We start from the raw sequence: 18,777 nt of genomic DNA on the forward strand, positions 1-18,777 counted from the left end.
TTCTTTTTTTATTTCACTCTGAATTTCTGTGTTTTTCTATAAAACCCAAAACTGGCTGCAGGCTCACTTGCAGGGCTGGCACCTCACTCCCGGGTACATGAGCCACCCCGCGGGGCGGGACCCTCACCCACAGACACATTTGGTGGCCACGGCGGGGACGGGGGGAGCACGGGGAAGGGCACAGGGGGATTCCTGGCACTGGCCCCAGGGCCTTCATTTGCCACCGGCCAACAGCCACACAACTGTTCCCGGCGACACGCGTGGGGCACTGGGAGCGGGAAGGGCCGGCCCGGCTCTGCCCCGACCCCCAGCACATGCAGGCAGGACCTCCTCCCCTCTTCCCCCACGCATGGGGCACAGCCAGAGCCAGGGAGGCTTCCTCCCGCCTTCAGCAGCACCGAGCCCTGGGCTAGAAATGCCTCCGCTTCTGGCAAGGACCTCTCGTAAAGGAGGGGAGCTCCTTCCTGTCCCCTGGTCCCCCCACACCCGGCAGGACCCCGCGGTGGAAGGGCAGCCGGGCCATGGCCCCTGACTCCGGCGTGTCCTGCTCAAGGAGGTACCCGATCTTCACGTGCGGCTTCAGTGCCCGCAGGGCGGCCAGTTCCTGCAGCGCTTCCTCATTCAACTCGGACGTGCTCAGTCTTGAAAGAGAGGAAGCAAATCGGAAGAGCTCTTAAATGCACCCTCTGCTCTCCTGGGCGGTGGGACGCTGACGCCCCCTTCCCTGTCCCCAGCATCCAACCCCAGGGTGCCGGGTGGCATGGGCGCGCCGGGGACGGAAGGGGGACCTGCCAGGCACCTTACCCCAAGGCCTTCAGCGGGCAGGTGGGATGCCGCAGCTGCTGGCAGAGCTGCAGGACACCATCAGCTCCCAGCTCGTTGTCGCTCAGGTCCAGGCAGGTGAGCAGGGGGCTCTCCACCACCTGGGCAGCCAGGGCTCGGCAGCAGGCACCCGTCAGCCGGCAGCTCCCCAGCCTGCGCGACCAAGGCAAAGAGGGGTGCAGGCAGGGTCTGACCGGCGGCCGGTGAGCTGCGCCGGGAGGGAAGGAGGGAACGCCAGCCCCGGGGCCCCTTACCGCAGCGTCTGCAGCCGGCAGGCACGGTGCTGGAGCCCCTCGCACAGCAGCTGCACACCGGCGTCACGCAGCCCCTCGCTGAAGGACAGATCCAGCTCCTCCAGGCACGCGCTGGTGCCCAGCACGGCGGCCAGGTCCTCGCAGCAGGCACTGGTGAGGCGGGAGTACCACAGCCTGCCGGGGACCCGTGGGAAAAACCCTCAGAGCCAGCCCGAGGGCCCCCCAATTCCACCCACCACAGGCACGGTCCCCACCCCAGAGCCACTGCCTTCAAGCTCATCCCCGTGGGAGAGCAGGACAGAGGGACGATGCCCCCCAGAGGGACTTTTTTGGGGTACCTCCCCAGGCCTCTGTTCTGCCCCATGGGTTTGGCCGCCTGGGAGATGCCCGTGGGGTGCCAGGGGGGGCTGGGGCCACTCACCGCAGGACGCGCAGGCGGCAGCTGGGACGCTGCAGCCCCTCGCAGAGCAGGCGCACGCCGCCGTCGCCCAGCATGCTGTCGCCCAGCTCCAGCCGCGCCAGGCTGCGGTGTTCAGCCAGCAGCGCCGCCAGCTCTGCGCAGCAGCTCTCAGACAGCCCACACCACTGCAGCCTGCAGGAAGAGCCGCAGAGAACAGACGGGCTCATCACACCTGCCCTGTCTGCCCCGCCCCCCACCACTCGGCCAATTGGCATGGAGGAACCACACCCACCCTTAGGACAGCCAATCAGCATGGAGGGGCCACACACGTGCACTTCAGAGCCAATCAGCATGGAGGAACCATGCCCACCTCCCCCTTAGGAGGCCAATCAGCATGGAGGAACCACACCTACCCATCGCTGGGCCAATTAGTATGGAGGGACCACACCCACCCACAGCTCCTGGGCCCCGACCTCACCCCCAGCCAGGTGCTGCAGGTCCCCAGGGAGCAGCGGGGTGCTGCAGGGGGGTGGCTTTGTCCCCCGTGCAGCTCCTGTCCCCTCCGCCTGGGGCAGCACCCACCCACTCCCCTCCCCTCCAGCTGCCCCCCACCCGCACCCCAGAGCCAGCTGGGCTGGCCGGGCTGTGGCCGGTGCACCCAGCCGGTGCTGGCAGCAGCACCATGGCCCTGGGTTCGGCTCAGCGCCCAGCGCCCGTCTCTTACCGGAGCACCCGCAGGCGGCTGCCCGGGTGCCGCAGCGCCTGGCACAGCAGGTAGATGGGGGGGTGCAGCTCCTCCTGCCGCCGCTCTGCGAGGGGACGGGGACGTGCGCTGGCTCCAGAGGCACCGGAGCTGCAGGGGGACAGAGCCCGGCGGGCACGGGCACTCCTCACCGCACCTGGGAGCTCCCGGCTTCGATGCCGGCACACAACCTGCCCCCAAGCAGCGCTCGCCACCAGCTCGCGGCAGGTCTCCGCGGCTGGGACCTCCGCGCCTTGGGGGATGCAAAGGATCACGAGCGTTGCTGCTGGGGTTGTCCTGCTCTCAAGCAAAGCTTGAGGCGCACTTAACATTTCAGCATCGGGGATCTGCCCTTCACATGAGAGAACAGAGGGGCGTGTTCGGGCTGGGGGAGTTGAACGAAGATGCTCCGTCACCATCGGTCCCACCTCACGCAGCAGACAGAGGAGCCCACGTGATCCTTATTCTCCCACAACTCTCCCCAAGATCAAGTAAAATCCTCTGCTGAGGAATGAAACCCCCAGGGAAAGGAGAAGCTGGTCTTTGAGCGGAGGGAGCTGAAATGCCTTTAAAACCATCCTTTGGGGTGAAGGAGAATTTGTTGTTACTTTGAGTCGCTTGAGCAGAGAGGGGCGGTACTTACCGAGGCAGCGATGCAGCCAGCTGCTCCCCAGGATCCTGCTGGTGGAAGGAGCATCCCCGGAGGGTGATGCAGCCCAGCCCAGGCCACTGCCTGATGCAGAAGGAAAGAGCCATTTGGTCGTACAGGGTCAACTTGATGTCCTGCAAGTCTAAGTCGGTGAAACAGTCCAAAGCACTTTGCGCAAAGCTTTTCTCATTCATCTCAAACAAAAAGTGGAAAGTGTCCAACTCTGAAACCTTCAGCCCTTTGCTGGAATGGGAGATGTCTCTGTGCCTCCTCTGAAGCCACCTCAGCATATCTTCCCTTGCTCGTGGTGAAATTCTGCACCCGATGATTTCATCCGCATACTCAACTGATTTTTGGCTTACCAGACCAAACAAGAACCGCACAGTTAAGTTCAAATCCTTCCTGGACTCGCTATAGCTTTCTAATAACATATTTACGTTCTTCACAAGAGCCCCCAGGTTGCCAGCCGGCTCCTCATCATCCTCCAGAACGTAAAACATCGCTGCAAAAAACTCCTGGACGTGCAGGTGGGTGAAGCTGTAAATGTTCCCATGGTTTACACCTTTCTTTGAGATCTTCTCATTGAGGAAGAGGGGGAGAAGGTCTGGCTGGTCCAAGCCATGGTCCTTGATTTCCTTCTCCTCAAATAAGACCTTGTGCTTCCAGATGCCATCGGCAGCCAAGGAGCACAGCTTGCGCAGGAAGCGCTGAAGGTCCTGCGGGTTGTTCCTGCCTCTGCACATCATTAACCGGGAGAGGTAAAACATGCTCATCTGCGTGGTGGCTTTAGAGCACTCGACAAGGTTTTTCTGCTTGTAAAGCTCTTGTCCAAGGATGGTGCAGACGGTCCAGCTCATGATGGGGATGACGCACAAGCTGTAGAGGATCTTGTTGCCTCTGGTAAACCTGAAGGCCATGTCGGCTTTATTGTCAGTCTCAAAATACCTGTGGAAATACTCCTCCCTCATGGCTGCTGAAAATCCCAGTATTTCTGCATAATATTCACCCTCCAGACACCGCCCCAGGCTTTGAAGAGCCGTCGGCCTTGTGGTGATGAGCAAGGAGGACTCGGGGAGAACAGTCTTCTTCAGCAAGCTCATCAGGGTGGTTTCCAGCGGCTTCGCTTCCCTGGGGTCAGAGCTCAGCTCATCTTCAGGCTGAACCAAGGAAAATCCCAGGGCCTCAAAGCCATCAAAAATGAACAGGATCTTCTTCTGGTCACCCAGGATCTTCCCAGCCAGCATTCGCTTGTGAGGGCAGCACTTTGAAAGCAGGTCTGTCACACTCACTTCCTTGGTAAAGGCAGTGTCTTTGCAGTCTATGCAGAAGACGTAGTCAAACTGTGTGTAGCAGGTCCCTTCCACCCACTCCACCATCATCTTCCTGACCGTCATCGTCTTCCCCATCCCTGGGGCCCCCACCAGCACCACGACCTGCGGCGTTTGCCCATCTTCTTCAGGTTTAAACAGCGTCTGCGCAGTGACGGTGATGGCAGCTGGGCTGTTGCTGGCGTTGGCGCATCCATGGCTGGTGCCCACAGCTACATGCTCACGTCCCAGGTTGCTCCGAGCCTTCCTGACGATGGTCAGGTCAGTGTAGTGGCTGCTGATGGACAGGTTCTCCCCGAGACAGGAGTTCACTTCTTGGTACCGGAGGAACTCCTGGACCACGTGCTTTCTGTATTTCTGCTTGTACTCTGCGCCGATGAGAAGCAGAGTCAGCCCCAAGCACAGCCGCACTCCCAAGGAGCCCCTAACCAGCCCGACCGTGCTCCTGACACACCAACGGGACACTTGTTTCACCACTCAGGGCTTCCCTAAGTCTGGCAGAGGCAATAAGGACATTGTCTGAGAGAATTTTGGGCCTCTGGTCAGTTCAGGGGGTCCTCCTCCTCTCCCACCTCCCCCCATCATCCTGATCCATCAACCCCTGTTTTTATCACCCTGCAATCCTCATCCAGCCTGGGAGCAAATGCAAGTGCTTGGGGACACCCGGAGGCCTCCGTCCCCATCTGCTTGTGGTGCTGGGGCTGAAGGCACCATCCCTGGGCTCCCAGGGATGCCTCTGGCTTCAAAGTGCTGCCAAACATCAGCTCCGCAGGGATGTCCTTAATCCCCACCCCAGGAGGAAAGGCTGTGCCCTGCTGCCTGCTGGGCGGTGCTGGGAGCTGACAGCTCTTCTCTGGGAGCAGGGAGAGGCCAGCAGTGAGCGGGGACAGCAAGAGGAGAGGTCACTACAGCTCTCACACTAATATAATCACAGCAGGACATCATAGAATCATAGAATTATTAAGGTTGGACAAGATCTTGAAGATTATCAAGTCCAGTTGCCAACCCAACACCCCCAGGCCTCCTAAACCATGGCCCCAGGTGCCACATTTACACATTTTGTGAACCCCCCCAGGGACGGTGACTCCCCCACCTCTCTGGGCAGCCTGTGCCAGGGCCTGACCCCTCTGGCAGGGAAGACATTTCCCCTCACACCCAACCTAAACCTCCCCTGGCGCAGCTTGAGGCCGTTCCCTCTCGTCCCATCACTGGTGACTTGGGAGCAGAGACCGACCCCCCCCTCACTCCAGCCCCTCTCAGGCAGCTGCAGAGAGAGAGAAGGGCTCCCCTCAGCCCTCCCTTCTCCAGGCTAAACCCCCCCAGCCCCCCCAGCTGCCCCCCAGCACACTTGTGCTCCAGACCCTGCCCCAGCCCCGCTGCCCTTCTCTGGACACGCTCCAGCCCCTCCAGGGCCTTCTTGTCCCGAGGGGCCCAAACCTGAGCCCAGCATTCGAGGTGGGGCCTCCCCAGGGCCGAGCACAGGGGCCCCATCCCTGCCCGGCTCCTGCTGGCCACACCAGTGCTGACACAAGCCCGGGGGCTGGTGGCCTCCTTGGCCACCCGGGCACTGCTGGCTCATGCCCAGCCGGCTGTCAGCCAGCACCCCCAGGGCCTTCTCCGCCGGGCACTTCCCAGCCCCTCTGCCCCAGGCCTGGAGCGTTGCCTGGGGTTGGTGTGACCCAAGGGCAGGACCCGGCCCTTGGCCTTGTTAAACCTCACACAATTGGCCTCAGCCCATCGATCCAGCCTGTCCAGGTCCCTCTGCAGAGCCTTCCTGCTCTCCAGCAGATCAACACTCCCACCCATCTGCAAACTCACTGGTGGCACACTCAGTCCCCTCATCCAGATCATTGATAAAGATATTAAACAAGACTGGCCCCGACACTGAGCCCTGGGGAACCCCGCTCGTGACCAACCGCCAACTGGATTTAGCTCCGTTGACCACAACTCTGGGCTCGGCCAGCCAGCCAGGTTTTTACCCAGCAAAGAGTACACCTGTCTAAGCCAGGAGCCACCAGCTTCTCTAGGTGGATGCTGTGGGAGACAGGATCAAAGGCTTTACTAAAGTCCAGGTAGACACATCCACAGCCTTTCCCTCATCCACCAGGCGGGTCCCTGGTCATAGAAAGAGATCAGGTTGCTCAGGCAGGACCTGCCTTTCATGAAGCCATGCTGGCTGGGCCTGATCCCCTGGATGTCCTGCACATGCTTGGCGAGCTCACTCAAGATGAACCACTCCATAACCTTCCCCGGTACCAAGGTCAGACTGACAGGCCTGTAGTTCCCCGGATCCTCCTTCTGGCCCTTCTTGTAGATGGGTGTCACCTCAGCAAGCCTCCAGTCATCTGGGGCCTCCCCTGTTACCCAAGGCTGCTGATAAATGATGGAGAGTGGCTAGACAATCTCCACCAGCTCCCTCAGCACTCTCGGGTGGATCCCATCAGCCCCAGAGACTTGTGAGTGTCCAGGTAGAGCAGCAGGTCATAAACTCCTTCCTCCTGGATTATGGGGGTTTATTCTGCAATCCATCCCTGCCTTCCAGCTCCGGGGGCTGAATACCCTGGGGGTACCTGGTCTGACTATTAAAGACTGAGGCAAAGAAGGCATTAAGTGCCTCAGCCTTTTCCTCATCCTTGGCGGCAGTGTTTCCCCCTGCATCCAATAAAGGATGGAGATTCTCCTTGGCTCTTTTTTTGTTGCTAATGTATTCGGGAAAACATTTTTTGTTATCTCTTACAACAGTGGCCAGATTGAGTTCTAGCTGGGCTTCTGTCTTTCTAATTTTCTCTCTACATGTTTCCAGGCTCCCTGGGAAACCAAAATCTGCTCCTACCAACTTCTACCTGTCTCTAGGATCACCCAAGGGAAAAAGAGACAGAGAGAAATAAAATGTACTCCAGCTTCCTACCTTTCACCTTCTCATCCAAGAGTTTCTCAGCGAGGTCCTTCTGCTTCATCTCTTCAAACAGCCCAATCGCTATGTCCATCGCAGCGTCTTCACTGTAGTTCTCACTCATGCAGCTGGCAAGCGCACAAGGGTGGGTGGCCTTTGCCAACGAATCCTTGGGAATATTCCATCCTCCTTCCATGTGAACCTCCAATAGCTTCGTCTTAAACTCCTGAAAGTCTTTAGGTGCGAGACCCTGCAGTGCTTGTAAGAGAATGGCTAATGCACTCTCCTCCCCTGCCATCACAGGATGTCACCTGAAAATACCAAAGGAATCACCTACTCAGCTACACCACGGCAAGAGGTTTTGGAGCTGGGCACTGAGTTTGTCCCATACAGTCCAGTTCTTCCCGTGTCAGAAAGGCCGGGGACAGTCACCCCAGCGTGGAAAGGTCACCATGCCTGTGGGCGCTGCAGGATCCAGCACCATGGAGATGTTCCCTTGGGGTGGGGCACAGGAGAGAGAGAAAAGCACCCAAAAAAAGCATCATGGGGGCTTCTAACCAGCCTAGGAGCTGGAGCCCCTCAGGGCAGAATCCCCGGGTCCCCATGGCCCCTCCTGCGCCATCGGTTGGCATGGCTGGCCGTGCCGCGATGCACCCACTGCACCACCGGGGCAGCTGGATAGCAGGGCCCTGCCGGAGGGACCCACACCCTGCCTGGAATCCCCGTCCTGCATGTGGTCAGCATTTCTCAATGGCAGCATGACATCCGGCACGCCCTTCCTCCTTCCCCACCACCGCCGGGCAGCTCGCCAGCCGGCCCCCACAAAACCACATGGGTGGGCAATTTAATGCCCGAAGGACTGCCAGCAATAAGCCTACAAGGAAGATGCTGTTTTTGGGGGAAGAAAAGACCTCTCTCCTGCCTCTCGCCTCCCCCATGCCAGCAGCTCAACCTCCTCCTAACAACAGGTCGTGGGTTTCACTGAAAAGCCACCAAACCCCTGCATTTCTAACCCTTCCAGAGTAACCGTGCTTTGCTCGGGGTCCCCAAGCCATTTACTAGCCTTGCCTTGGTAAGAAAAGTCACAGAGCCTTTTTCCTCCTCCCACTTTGGGGCTCCTTATTTCTGGTATTGCTCTTCTCCTCCCCATTTCCAGTCTCCCGTGTCTTTAGGAGACAAGTACCATCCTGCAGCTCTCCAAGGAGCAGGTCCGGCTGGAATTAGTTTCCTGTAAATTCAGGAAATCAGAGGGAAGCTGCAGTTTCCCGCAGGGATTTCTGCCTGCTGCAGCTTCCACCCTGGAGCAAATGGGACTTCCAAGACAACCCCATCACAGGCAACGTGAAGCTAAATTTAGATGCTTGCAAAAGCAGGGTAGGACAGAGAAATTTAAAATAGCTGCAGGAAATGGAGAATTAGACTGGGAGCTGTAGGAGGAAGAGGATTATCAGGGTGATTTGTATGAAAGGGAAAGGAAAAAGCAGTTGGGAACAACAATTGCTGTCCCAGTGTAACAGCTATCCCAGGGCCCACAAGACTGCAAAAGTTGTGGATTGGAGCATGGCACTTCTAGAAATGTCTTCAAGTTTTAGATCAAATGGAAATGAAACAGCTCAGTGCTTAGCGCCTGTGCTACGCCAGCCTTTGCCCTGACACGCACGGAGGGATCAGCCCCTGCTGAGTGCGTTAAGCCAGGCTGCCCAGCAGATAGGTAAGAAACCAGCAGTGCAGAGATGGATCCAGAAACTGGGAGAAGGTGGAGATGATTTTTCCAAACCAATGCAGAATTGCTAATATTGTGTCCCACCAGCCTTTTGCTCATGAGGCACAAGCAGCTCCGGTGATGAGTCACAGGGACTCACTGCCCAAAGGCAGGGAAGCTTTTCTGGGCCGGGCTGGTAGAGATCGAATGGAGGGGTGCTAGTAATTATGGCCTGGGTTCAGGAGAAAAGGGAAAAATCTTACATTGGCCAAGCAGGACCTGTGTCTTGCAGCAACGAGGGGATGGACACCAGAGCAGAGGAAGGAGAGGAGTAGGGGATGTTTGGGAAGTGGTGATGGCAGGGATAGTACATCGGGAGGAAAAATGGATCAAAGATGTTAAGGGCGCTGGAAAGCATTAAAAGATTTAGCGGGAGATATGACAAATTGGGATGGGATTTGCTGGAAGGAGTGATACCGCAGCTGAGAGGAGCAGTAGTAGGACACCATGGTGCTCCTGCATCTCTGCCACCTCCCAGCTGGCCAAAGTCATCCGTGAGGATGTTGGCTTCGACCCAGCACTGCCCACACAAACAGGTGCCTGGGTGCCAAACACCAGGACCCTGGGGGCCACCCTGAGGCTGTTCCCAGGAGATATGAAGGTACCAACAAGCTTTTGATGCAGCAGTGAATACCCTCTTATTTTAGAAAGCAGTTAGAAGGTGGAGTGTGGACTCTTATTAGATTTTTGTGTCAATAATTCAGAAACAAGGCAAAGGCTGTTATAAAGGGTGCAAGGGGAGATACACAGATGAATGACAGAAAGAGCCACTCCAGGAAGACGGCAGAAACCCCCACTCTGTGTAAAACCCCTTGGCCCAGCCGAGCTAGCGGGACCTTCGGGTCCCCCATACAAATACTCAAACCCTAAAGAAGGTGAGATGTTCTGAGGGAAATCATTAAGGATTATTTTAAACAAAGCATTTCTTGAGAAATTACAAACCCATATAATTTTCCAGTGCGGCCCGTTAGAAAGGCTGATGGAAAACCCTGGCCAATGTCGGTGGAGTATTGCCAAAGAAGTGCATTCCCCATGAGAACAATTCTCAGATTTGCATTTGGAGAGAGGGAATAAACCCTTGTGCAGGAACAGCTGGGGCTTCACAACACACCTGCAGGTTTGTGTCAGAAACTTCTTCAAACCATTGTCTCCAGAGGATGAAGAAAAAACATTTTACGTGGGTGATATTCCAGCGACCGGAGCTATTAAATTGGTGAGAGGTATCCAAGTTTTAAAATCAGTAGCCCAAATAGGATTTGGTCTATTAATTTGGTCCACTAATGGCCTAAGCACCATTAGTGCAGGTGGAGTTAACTACAGGGAATTACAACTGGCAAACCAGGAAGACCAATAGGTATGAGAGTGGTTAAAACTTTGTGTGAAATAAAGGCTTCTTATCAAGCCCAGCTGAGAACACCATTAGGAGGCTTTAATTTCTGACAGCAGCACATCCATTACTTCGCTGGTATCTGCAAGACCATTGTGGAAATCACTGATCAAGACTCCGGAGTGGAAGCAGAGCTCAGGACATGACGATGCCCTAACTCAGGTGGAAAGAAGCTGCTCTAAGACCCTATGCACTAAAATGACCAGTACTGGGAAAGCAACGGGAATTTCCCCATTCGCTTGTTCTGGGGGAGCAGAAAAGCAGTTATGGAAGGTACCAGCAGCACGTGAACTCTGTCTGCTTCGGGGTCCAGACACAAAACTCCCCAACAGCCTGGGCTGGGCTTTGAGGCTTTGACCCTCCCAGTCCAATCTACTCATACCCCTGCCAGGTTTTAGGGAAATTCAGCAGCAGAACATCATCTACCTGAATGCCAGCGGGTATTGGTGTTAATGGATAGGAAAGATGCTGTACAGACCTTACCTGGACCGTCTCGCTCCTGCCCTAGCTGAACAAGGTGCAGACTGTGCTGCTGAGAACAAATCCAGTTGCAGTTATTGGGTATGGATGCGAGTGTCCTTGTTGTACAACTCAGTAATAAACCAAAGGTACGCTGCTTCAATGCGAGTGGCGGATAGGAGCGAGCTGAAAATAGTCCTCCATGTTGCTATTAACAGAGCAGGAGAGCAAGTAGTGGGGAAACTATTAAAAAAGCACATCCCTAAATAGAGTGCAGGCTATTATAGACATTATTAAGAGACAAACTCTCCAGGCAGAACCCATTGCATCTCTTTGTGGACAGGGATTACATTAATAAAGAAATAAAATACTAGAGGTGTGGCTGGAGAAGGGGATAGAAAGCATGATGAGAGATGAAGAAAATTAGATTTCTCTTACAAGCTCAGAAAGATAGTGGGGAAAAAAATATATGTAATGCATGTTAAAGTACATTGGAAGCCTGCAAACAATACTGAGAAACAGTTTAATAAGCCAGGAGATCAACTGACTCGGCTTAACTGCTGCAGTCTCGAGCCACGGGAAGGTCTGCAGCATTTAAAAGGTATTTAAAAGAAGGGTAGACGTGGTGCTTGAGGATATGGTTTAGTGGCGGACTTGGCAGTGGTAGGTTAGCGGTTGGACTCGATGATCTTAAGGGTCTTTTCCAACCTTAACGATTCTATGATCCTTGCTGGACTCATGAAGGTAACCTGCGGGTTGTGGCTGACCAACGGAGATGGGAACAGCTACCTGCAGGGCAGAAGCTCTGTCTCAAGGCAAGCGCCCAGGCCTCAGCTGTCAGATTTTGCCCATCTGGAGCTTTATTTTCTTTCAGTTTAATCAGAGCAGCCAGTAATTCCTGCAATAGGATTTTTCATTACTGAATACCTAACCTGTGCTCTGTCACAGTCTCAGCTTCGTCTAACAGCTTAAAGCAATAATAGCAACTTGGGATCCAAGAATAAGAACTGTTACACCTCTCAAGGGAGCCTGGAGAGTTACAGCTCTTGAGATCTGGATCCACCCAGGCTGGGGACTCACAGTTAAAGCATTGCAAAATTGCTCTAAAATGATAATGACCCAATGACCTCGGTGGGTTTATTTGCTTACAGGATCAGCCTGGCGGGACAACAACCTGCAGAGAAGCAGCTAGACCTAGAGAGAGACACCAAATCCCATCACGGTCCCTTAAGCAAGCACGTAAATGTAGGAGGAATTTGCAAAGCAGGCAGGGGAGAAAATCAAACAAGAGAGGAAAGAAGTGATTGAAACAGATGGAAATCTAAGCACTAGCAGTACTTGATTAGTAAAAGGCTGAAAAAATTGTGTGGTGAGCATATGTAAAATATATATAAATACAACAAGTATAATCTTGTTTATGCTAAAGTCAAATATACTGGTTAACTGGAAATTATATGGGGAGGAGAAAATACCCCACCGCTGTCAGGTTATGGGGAGGTATCTGGGAACTTTAAAAGTATGGAGGCTTATAGAAATACTGTTCTGTACCTCTTAATGCACCCTGCTATACAGTTAATTGCATTTACATTTTTGCAAAATTTTATTAATGATGATAATTACAACATACTATAGAGCTAGAATGCATATAGGTAAATACTATTATTGCAGAGCTAACTAATTATTATGTGAACTATGAAGGGAAGTTACCACCACCAGAAATAGACAGCATTGCCAGGAGAGCATCAGGAAAGGCGCTGCTGGGGGAGGCCGTGGGACCAGGCTCTGCAGGGACCTGCCGGTGGGGCTGGAGGGGGTGAGCCCTGCAGGGTCTGCGCTGGGTGGGCAGTGCTGGAGCAGGGTGAGGGGACCTGGGCTGTGCCTGGGGAGCCCAGGCAGGAAACAAAGCCAGAGGCAGGACTAGAAACAAAGCTACAAGGTCCCTGCAGGAGATGGGACCAGAAATAAGACCACAATGTGGACCAAAGATCCTTCCTAGAGTCAAGACCAGGGAAGGGCTACATGCAGCATGGATACAAGGCCCATCCCAGAGACAGGCTAGAGATGAGCTGAAGCATACCTGTGAGGGATTCAGCTGAAGCCCATGCAGGAGATGGGGCTGAAGATATACCCCCCTATAGACTACTAAAACAGAGACTGAGTGCCCAGGGCTGAGCTTAAAAAGAGCCCAGGGGCCCATAACAGTGGCTGGGGAGGTTCCAGCTGAGGCTGATCAGGGCTTTGAGGCTATTAATAGCCCCTGAGGGTCAGGTGGGCTTGTGTTTTCACTGCAAGGACTTTCTGCGTGGGGTACTAAGCTAGGCAGTACTGTAACTGCTGCAGGTCACTCCACCATGAGAAATGCCCTTCATCCTTCTTCTCTGGAAGCGCAGAGGTAAGGAGAAATGGCTGCTGCCCAAATAGCCCCAGGTTTTTGCTGGTGTGTAACCTTTTCCTCATTCTCTAGCCATGGGTGGGTTGCAACTGGGGCTCTAGGAATGCCTCCCTTGGGGCTTTCTGATGCCTGGGGGTGAAATGAGTCTAAGCCTGTGACCTGCTCTCCTGCTTTTCATTCTCCAGTTTGTGAACAGGGTACCTGTGTTTTGGTTAGGAGGGGGTAAAAGCTATCCTGTGGAAGAGATGGGGACTGGGGAGCTGGGGTTGAGGCACATGGGGATTTTGCAGCTGGCGCTGTTGACTGCCTGCAGCTTGTGTGGGGCTGGCCTTTGAACCAGGCATGATGGAAAAGAAAATGCTTCAGGGGGATGTGTTTAGCAAATCTGGCTTTGAGGGATACTGGGAAAGGTGGAAAAGATGTTTTAAGGCACATTGAGGGGTTTAAGTAGGGGGTAAAAGTCAGTGTCTTGGCAGCTGATTGTAGATGGTGCAGCTACTGCAGCAAGGCTTGTGGGGTCCCTGCTGCGTGGCTCCTGCTGCAAGGGAATGGGGAACTGAGGCCAGTGGGCTTTGCCAGGGGCAGGGCAGAGCTAACGGGGAGATGGCTCAACCCAAACAATGCGCATTCAGGGTTTCACAGGCCCCAAAGCAAGCCTGGCTCTGTGGCACCATGAGCTGAGCTGTACCCATCTAGCTCAGATTCTCAGCTCAGAGCCTGCCCTCCTGCTGGTAGGACATAATAGGATTGCATCAAATAGGCCTGGGAACAACTGTTTCTGAAAGGGCAGGGCACACCATGCCCCTTCCCAAGGGTGCTGCTGCCACCAAGTCCCCCCCAGCAGGCCTTTCCGGGGAGGCTCTGCAGGAGCCAGGGCTGTTCTTGTCCCTGCTAACTCATCCCGGGGTATGCTGTGAGCCGAGAAGGAGGAGGAAAGAACAGCAGCACAGTTTCTAAAGGTTCCCCTCTCCATCTGACCTTGAAGAAGCCGTTTTCACCTTGCTGTGTCTTGAGCTGAAAGGCTGCTTGCTGTGCTGGAGCCGGCGCTTAGGTCTTTCCCGTGCTGTGTTAGGGGTGATGTGACTCACTTGCTGCAGGGGACCCTTCCCGTACTTGATGCCAGGGGATTTCTGAGTGCTGCCTAGCTCTGGTGCTGCTTTCCTGGCTGCCCCTCCTCTCTGCAATGGTGTGTGTGGGGGGTGAGGTTATTGGTTTTACAGCTCCTTTCCTTTGCTTCCCTTTTTTTCTATGTTGGTAAAAATATTTTTAAAATTTAAATTCTGAGGCATATAATAAAATTCAGGAAGCCTGAGCCATAGGAATGTGTTTTGTGGGGCTGTTTATCTCCTAAGGCTGAGGCAGCGTGCGTGAATGCAGGGAAATCACAGCCGGAAGCCCCTGGCCTTGGCTCATCCGGGCTCTGGGGGCTGGAGCTGGCAATTTCCGCTGACAGGAGGCTCCCTCCCCGCTCCTGCGGTGCCAAGGGGAGACACTGAGGCTGAGGATGTATCTGCCTGATGTAGAAGCAGCAAAAAGGTTTCAGGAGTCCTGTGCCCAGCTCCGGAGAGCAGCGGTTTGGGTGTGTCTTGCATTAAATCACAGGTTTTCACAAGCTTTGCAGAAACCTACCCCTTCTCTGCTGCTGTTGATCAGCAGACTCGGGAGGCGTTAGAAAGTGGAAGCAGCTGTTTGTGGCCACTGAACTGTCACAATTGAGTCTGTGCCTGGCATGAGACCCTAAAAGAGTGGGGAGGGCTGGCACTGCTGTGTTCGGGACCAGACAGGCAGCAGAGGGGGCATCAGCATCAGGCACAGCTAATCTTCTCTGTGCCAGCTTCTCTGAGTCAAGCAGGCTCCTGAAGCCAAGGACTACATCAAGATAACCTTGCTCATCCTTGCTCCAAGGGAGTGTTGGTAGCTGCATCCTAAACCAGCCCCTTGAAGCACAACCTCTCCTGGGAGATTTGGGTTCCCACATCCAGACCCTGTGTTTTCTGCAGTTTCCTTCAAACATGGGCAGAATTTTTCTTTACAGTGGATTTTAAGCAGCCTGAGTATTTTTAGGCATGTTGGCATAGGTGAGACACACTGGCTTGGCTCTTGTGCACAGTTTAGCAGAGCCAGAAAGGGTCAAAGAAGAAAATGCTGATATTTTTTTCTGAACTTTCTGCCCTACTGCACCGAGTATGTTTGTGGCTGAGCTGTTGCTTGGCTACTGTTTATGGGAGGGAGGAAAACACAGTGGCCACAGAAGTAAAGTGAGTTACTCTGCAAGTGGCTGAGCTGATCAAGTTGTTTTCTTAGGGATTTCTGAGTATAATCTCCTTTAGATGTCTACACTGTCCACAAAATTGCATGGAGCTGGTCAGTGAGTCCCAAGTAACTGTACGGAGGAGGAAGATGGGCAAGCATCATATAGCTCTTATTTCCTGAGAAAATGGGGTTAAAAGAGCTCTAGACAGTCCCAGGACCTGGCTGCAGTTTGGGGCACAAGCAAGATTTAACCTGAGTGGTGTGAATTTGAGACCAGTGCCTTGCTGGAGGAGGTGAGTCAGTGACAGGGAGGGTTGTCTGCTTTTAATCAATGTGCTGCAAAGTGCTAAGGAGGAGGCTGTGTGCCTGGCACAGCCCGGCGGGGTGTCTGACAGTGGGACCTGGGCTGCTTGCCCGGCTCCGAGCTGGGCTTGGGCTGCCCGCAATCCCTCACAGACCTTGCAGGACTTTTGTAAGGGGAGTGAGACCCTGGCCTGCTGTCACAAGGAGGGGTTTGGGAGAAGGGAAAAATAGAGCTGGCACGAAACTACTCCAAGGAGTAGCTTTTTAGCTTCCTCCCTCCACTGTGCAGAGGTTCTTAACAAGACAAACTGCCACTCCTTAACTCACTGCTGGGGGACTGTCACACTTGGAAATCCCTTATCCTGGTGGGGAGAGCCACATACTCCCTTTTTTTCCTCTTGTCTACACATAAGCATCCCTCTTTATCAGGCTGGCCCCTTCTCATTTTCCCCAGTATGTTCCCCCCCGTGTGGCTATATTCGCTGTAATCTCTGCAGACCCAGGCAGGCTTTGGAGGAGCAAGCGCGCAAAGAAGGCGGAGGGGCTCAGTACTGCAGGGTCAGCCCTGAATTGCCGAGCCAGCAAACCACGGCTCAGCCCCAAATAACAGGGGATGTGGAGATGTAGCTGGCCTGCCTTAACGGCCCTGCCAGTCTCCCCTTTGCATCTTGTTCCCCCCCCTCAAAGTCCCAGCCCTTCCCTCCGGATTGGAGCGCTGTCTCCCCCTCCCTCCTCTGCTCTCCATCTTCATGCAGTCTGCAGAGGTGCATTGTGGGAAATTCCCAAGCCGTTGTGTCCCCCCCCACCCCCCGCCCTGCTCTGCTTTCCTCCCTCCCTCCCTCTCTGCGCAAGAGCCAGCTCCCAAGGTGTGCCTTGTGCGGCCGGCCAGAGGACAGGAGGTAAGGGCTGCTGCTTCCCTCAGCACACGCCGGCACCCGGGGGGCGAGGGGGCAGAGCTGCCGGGGGTCCCTAGCAATCGGCAGAGACGTGCAGCATTCCTACTCAGGGTGACATAGCGAAATAGAGACGCAGAACTACCTGGTCAAGGTGAGTGCCTGGCTCCTCGCAGCTGCCTGGGCCGGAGGCTGCCACGCCGGCTGGCTCGGGAGCGCGTACCTGCGCCAGCCCTCCCTGCTAACAGTCAACAGGGCTCTGGTTTTAACCCAAAGCAATGAGCGCAGTGAGGATGGCCGGCCCTGAGCACGTCCCTTCCTACCCCAGCTCTGCTACTCTGCTCCCTGAAGGTCAGGCAGCCGGAGAAAGCGCTTCTGCAAATGCAAGTGCGCGGGAGCCTGCCTTCTGCCTCCCCGTACCTGCGATCTCCTCCGCTGCCTTTGCAGGATGTGCTGCGGTCGCTGATCCGAGCTGGGCTGGCTGCTGTGAGCTGCCAGCGGGCTTCAGCGAGCAGGAGGCGGCAGCCCTGGGATGGAGGCTGGGGTTTGGTGCTGCAGAAGTGCTCTGGAGGCAGAACGGCTCTGAGCACAGAGAAGTGGAACCGGCCATGTGCCGGAAACGGGGCTGCTGGGAGGGAGGAGGGGAAGCAGCGTCCCCAGCTAAAACCTTCCAGCCTTGGCAGGGAAGCCCACACGCTTCCCTGAAAGGTTTTGATCAGGTTTCCAGCTGCGTTTCTTCTCCCATCTGCGTGGGCGGTGGTATTTGTTTGCCTTTTGCTCTGCCTGGATGGGTTTAATGTCTCTATTTAATTGCTGTCAATCCTGAGGCAGGAGGCAAGCATGGCTAGGAACAGCCGGCAGCCCTGGCTATTAGTCTTCACCTTTCCCAAGGAAAGGAGCTGGGGATCGTTCTGTTAGGCAGGGCAGCTTTGATATCCTTTGATATGACCCCTGGCTTGTGCTGGAAAGGAGCTTCCAAAGGGAAACCTGCCCAAAAAAAGACCAAAATGGAGAGAGGTGAGAGAGGCAAGAGTGCCTATTTTAAGCTACGGGGAGAAGATGGCACCAAATGAGTGGAAGGGAGGAGGAGGACACCAGACTGGGGCTACTTTCTCAAGGTTGTGCTTCCAGGGATGAAATGCATGGGGGGATGTCTTGGGCTTCTCAGCCTGCTGTCCCTGCCCCTCTGCGCATCTACGTGCATCTGTGCCCTGTATGTTTGCAGAGACCTGTTGATTTGGTCCCTACTCCTGCTTAGTTCTCTGTGACCATCTGGTAGCTTCTGATGGGGTTGGGGGTGGGAAGGAAGAGGATTTTTATTCTTGAATCGAGGTCAGCCTGGCAAAACTTTGGCATTGGGGCAATAGAAGGAAGCCCTTCCCGTTGCAGCCCTGCTTTCCTGGGTGGGGCTTGGGCAGGATGCTGTCAGGAGAGGGAGGATGGACTATGCTGGATTGAGCTCCCTGCTCCATCTCTGGACTGACCTCCAAAAGTCTGACCTTCACAGGTTTGACCTTCAGCATTTTTCCATCTTTCCTTTCTCAGCCACGGTGCCCAACACCAGCCTCTAACCCTGTGACATTGTGGCAGGGTGGGGTAAGAAAATCCAGAATTCCCCTAAATGCGGTTATTCATTCCTCTGCATCCATACCCTGATCGGCAGGCTGCCAGGACCGGGGACCGGCGAGCGCCTTGGCACACTCTCCCCATCCTCGGTCAGGCGTGGGGGCAGGCAGACGGGGCAGAGGGGAGGGATGGATCTCTCTGAACAAGCATTTCTGTGCTGGAGGAGCTTTGGCCATCCCTCCCCAGATCTTTCCCAGCTTTCTGCAGGGAGGGAGAGCAGACTGGTTTTGCCGCACATGCTAAGTGATGGGCTTTATCCCAGAGCATGCGAGGAGCTTCCCTGGAAGGTCACTGCCTCGTGCTGAATCGGCTCCTCGTCTGCCTGCAGTGCCTTCTTACGTTTCAGCTGCAAAGCAACAGTTTTCAGGCTGACGCCTGCAGATCTGTGGGCTGTCGGATTCAGGACCTGGCTCTGCACATGCAGAATTGCCTCCATAATCTTTTTGCTGGCCACAGCTGAGCCACAAAGCGGGATGATTACACGAAAGCCTGGTGCAATCCCTTATCGGTCAGAAGGGGTGGGTTTAGGATGCCCGTACGCTGAAGAGGGCTGTTAAATTTGCTGCTGCTTACTGCAGTGGTTGGGGCTGTTTTATGGTGCCAGAGATAACCCT

The 18,777-nt window shown here is 54.9% G+C and overlaps 3 protein-coding genes across 5 annotated transcripts in view; 2 read left to right on the forward strand and 1 right to left on the reverse strand.

Annotated features, from left to right (window-relative positions):
* Nucleotides 1-17,171, reverse strand: LOC142058029 (NACHT, LRR and PYD domains-containing protein 3-like). The gene is made up of 8 exons (XM_075095087.1): nucleotides 16,958-17,171; nucleotides 7,104-7,399; nucleotides 2,862-4,563; nucleotides 2,201-2,329; nucleotides 1,498-1,668; nucleotides 1,077-1,250; nucleotides 805-975; nucleotides 1-641 (listed from the first exon to the last, which is right to left on the reverse strand). The coding sequence occupies exons 2-8, from the start codon at nucleotides 7,384-7,386 to the stop codon at nucleotides 410-412; spliced, it is 2,862 nt and encodes a 953-aa protein (XP_074951188.1). The 5' UTR covers nucleotides 7,387-7,399; nucleotides 16,958-17,171; the 3' UTR covers nucleotides 1-409.
* Nucleotides 1-18,777, forward strand: part of GATD1 (glutamine amidotransferase class 1 domain containing 1) — a 110,251-nt gene that overhangs the window by 39,861 nt on the left and 51,613 nt on the right. The gene's annotated exons all lie outside the window — the stretch shown is intronic.
* CEND1 (cell cycle exit and neuronal differentiation 1) overlaps nucleotides 16,457-18,777 on the forward strand; it is a 19,755-nt gene continuing 17,434 nt past the window's right edge. Inside the window, exon 1 of one of the 3 annotated variants that reach the window (XM_075095217.1) lies at nucleotides 16,457-16,543. The gene's annotated coding sequence lies outside the window, so the exon portion shown is untranslated. The other 2 variants (XM_075095218.1, XM_075095216.1) reach the window with 2 other exon arrangements.

The sequence above is a fragment of the Phalacrocorax aristotelis genome, chromosome 5, assembly GCF_949628215.1.
Source record: "Phalacrocorax aristotelis chromosome 5, bGulAri2.1, whole genome shotgun sequence".
NCBI lineage: Eukaryota > Metazoa > Chordata > Aves > Suliformes > Phalacrocoracidae > Phalacrocorax > Phalacrocorax aristotelis.